General features: G+C 37.1%; 1 protein-coding gene across 1 annotated transcript; it reads left to right on the plus strand.

The window, feature by feature from the left end:
* The first annotated feature begins 613 nt into the window (after positions 1-613).
* LOC126487179 (dolichyl-diphosphooligosaccharide--protein glycosyltransferase subunit 4-like) lies at positions 614-1,090 on the plus strand. The gene has a single exon (XM_050119850.1). The coding sequence runs from the start codon at positions 706-708 to the stop codon at positions 817-819; it is 114 nt and encodes a 37-aa protein (XP_049975807.1). The 5' UTR covers positions 614-705; the 3' UTR covers positions 820-1,090.
* Positions 1,091-3,243: the final 2,153 nt, after the last annotated feature.

The following is a 3,243-nucleotide window of genomic DNA, read 5'->3' on the forward strand; positions in this document are numbered from 1 at the left end:
TATGTCTGTGAAGATACAAGAAGCTTACAGAATACCAAATAGACTGGATCATAAATAAAAAATGTCCCCTCACCACATAATAATCAGAATACTAAACATACAGAATAAGGAAAGAATATTAAGAGCTGCAAAGTAAAAAGTCCAAGTAACAGTTAAAGGCATAATTACACATGCTATCTTAATGGAAATAATGAAAGCCAGAAGTCTTGGCCAAGCATTATGCAGACATTAAAAGACCATGGATGCCAGCCCAGCCTACTATACCCAGCAAAACTTTCAATCACCATAGAAGGACAAAACAAGATATTCCATGACAAAACCTGTTTTAACAAATACCTAACCACAAACCCAGCCCTTCAAAAAAATACTAGAAGAAAAATTCCAACCCAAAGAAGTTAGATACATCAATGAAAACACAGACAATTGATGATCTCACCGCAGCAAATCCCAAAGAAACGAATAACATACAAATTAACATCACCAACAATGAAAACTAAATTAATAGGAGATAGTAATCACTGATTATTAATATTCCTTGATATAAATGGACTCAACTCACCTATAAAAAGATACAGAACAACAGATTGGATACAAAAACAGAATCTAGGCCGTTCCCCCGACTAGCGCTATGAAGTTCCGGCTCAGGTCTCCTACTTCGAGCTGTACAGCGAGCAGTAGCATCGGAGCCGAGTGGAGCTGGTCAGGATGATCACGGACGTGCAGCTCGCCATCTTCGCCAACATGCTGGGCATGTCGTTTTTCTTGCTTGTGGTTCTCTATCACTACGTGGCAGTCAACAATCCCAAGAAGCAGGAATGAAAGTAGCGCTTTCTCCGCCCAGCGGTTCCAGGACATAGTCTGAGGCAAGATGGAGGGTGTGCGGGGCCTTCACACTTCACTGCATCCCTCCTACCCATCACAGCATACAAAGCAACTACACCTGGATTTTTCCAAACAACTTTTATTTCCTCAAAGTCTTCCTTAACTCTATGTAACAAGAAGCTGCCACTGAATAGGGCCCAGTATAGGGGCTGCTTTCTTTTCTATTCCCTCCCCCCAATACAAAAATATAGATATATATTTTTTGTGGTCCCAAAAAAAAAAAAAAAGAATAAGCCTCCATTTAAGTTCCCAAAGGGAATGCTGTTTATGTGAACTGTGTAGAATGAAATTAATTATTGCACCTCCTTCTTTCACCAGGATATATGTACTAGAGTAAAAAGGGCACTGTGGACAGAGTCTTCACTTGGGAGACCACAGCAGCATCAGTAACATAGACCTCTGGGTTAAGTTGGGAATATTGCCCCAGTCCCTGGCATCCATCCCAGCCCCCACCCCCTGGCCTGGGAGTTGCATTGGTCTGGACTCCCCCCTGGCCTGGGAATTGCATTGATCTGGACTCCAAATCCCAGCATGGCAGTGTATTTAAGTGGGTGCCCAGNAAAAAAAAAAAAAAAACACTTCTAAAGCTTAAATCATACATTAAACCACACACAGTAGTAGTAGGAAACTTCAACATTCCCCTTTCAAGACTTGACAGGTCAGTCAGACAAAAATAATAGAGAAATAAGGAAACTAACAGATGTTATGACTCAAATGGACTTAACAGACATCTATGGAGTATTTCATCCAAACATAAAAGAATATATCTTCCTTTTAACACCTCATTTAACCTTCTCAAAAATTGACCACATACTCAGTAACAAAGCTAACCTTAACAGATACAAAAAAAAATTGGAATAACTCCATGTATCTTATCAGATCCTTATGGCTTAAAACTAGAATTCAAAAGCAACACTAATTCCAGAAAGCCCACAAACACATGGAAATTAAACAGTTCCCACCTGAATGGGTCAAGGAGGAAATGAAGAGAGAAATTAAAGACCTCCTAAAATTCAATGAAAATGACCATACAACATACCCAAATCTATGGGACATAATAAAAGCAGTATTAAGAGGAAAGGTCATAGCAATAAATGCCTACATATAGAAGCTGGCAAAATCCCACACTAGTGAATTAACAGAACATTTGAAAACATTAGAACAAAGAGAAGAAAACTCACCCAAGAGAACTAGACGGAAGGGAATAATGAAACTGAGAGCTGAAATAAATAAAATAGAAACAAAGATCACAATACAAAGAATCATTGGGACAAAGAGTTGGTTCTTCAAAAAAATCAATGAAATATACAAACCTTTATCCAAATAACCAAAAGGCCTAGAGAGAATATCCAAATTAACAAAATAAGAAATGAAAATGGGGACATAACAACAGACATACAAGAAATCCAAAGAATCATCAGGTCATATTTCAAAAACCTGAACTCCACAAAATTGGAAATCTTAAAATGAACAAGTTTCTGGATAAACATCACTTACCAAAATTAAATAAAGACAAGTAAATTAAATAGACCTATAACTGCTAAACAAATAGAAACAGCCATCAAAAGTATTCAAACCAAAAAAAAAGCCCTAGAACCAGATGGTTTCAGCTCAGAATTCTATAATATTGTCAATGAAGAACTAATATCAATACTCATCAAATTGTTCCACACAATAGAAAGAGAAGGAACATTGCCAAATGATTTTTATGAGGCTACAATTATCCCAATTCCTAACCACATAAAGACATTACTAAAAAAGAGAATTACAGACCAATCTCACTCGTGAACATTGATTCAAAAATACTAAATAAAAATATGGGCAAATTGAATCTAAGAACACATCAGAACCATCATCCACCATGATCAAGCTGGCTTCATCCCAGTGATGCAGGGATGGTTCAGCATGAGAAACAACATCTGTTTCAGCGTAATCCACCATATAAACAAACGGAAAAATAAAAAACAGATGATCATCTCATTAGATGCTGAAAAAGCTTTCAATAAAATACAACATTCCTTCATGATAAAGGTCTTAGAGAGAGCAGGGATACAAGGAACATACTTAAACATAATAAAGGCAATATACAGCAAGCCAATAGCCAACATCAAACAAAATGGAGAGAAGCTCCAAGCGATTCCACAGAAATCAGGAACAAGACAACATTGTCCACTCTTACCATATCTATTGAATATAGTTCCTGAGGTCTTAGCTAGAGGAATAAGACAACAAAAGGAGATCAAGGGGAAACAAATCAAAAAAAGGAAGTTAAACTCTCATTATTTGCTGATGATATGATAGTTTACATAAGCGACCCCAAAAGTTCTGCCGGAACTTCTACAGCTCATTAGTCACAAATAA

The sequence above is a fragment of the Alexandromys fortis genome, unplaced genomic scaffold, assembly GCF_014885135.2.
Source record: "Alexandromys fortis isolate MF-2015 unplaced genomic scaffold, M_Fortis_MF-2015_v1.1 scaffold_132, whole genome shotgun sequence".
Classification (NCBI taxonomy): Eukaryota; Metazoa; Chordata; class Mammalia; order Rodentia; family Cricetidae; genus Alexandromys; species Alexandromys fortis.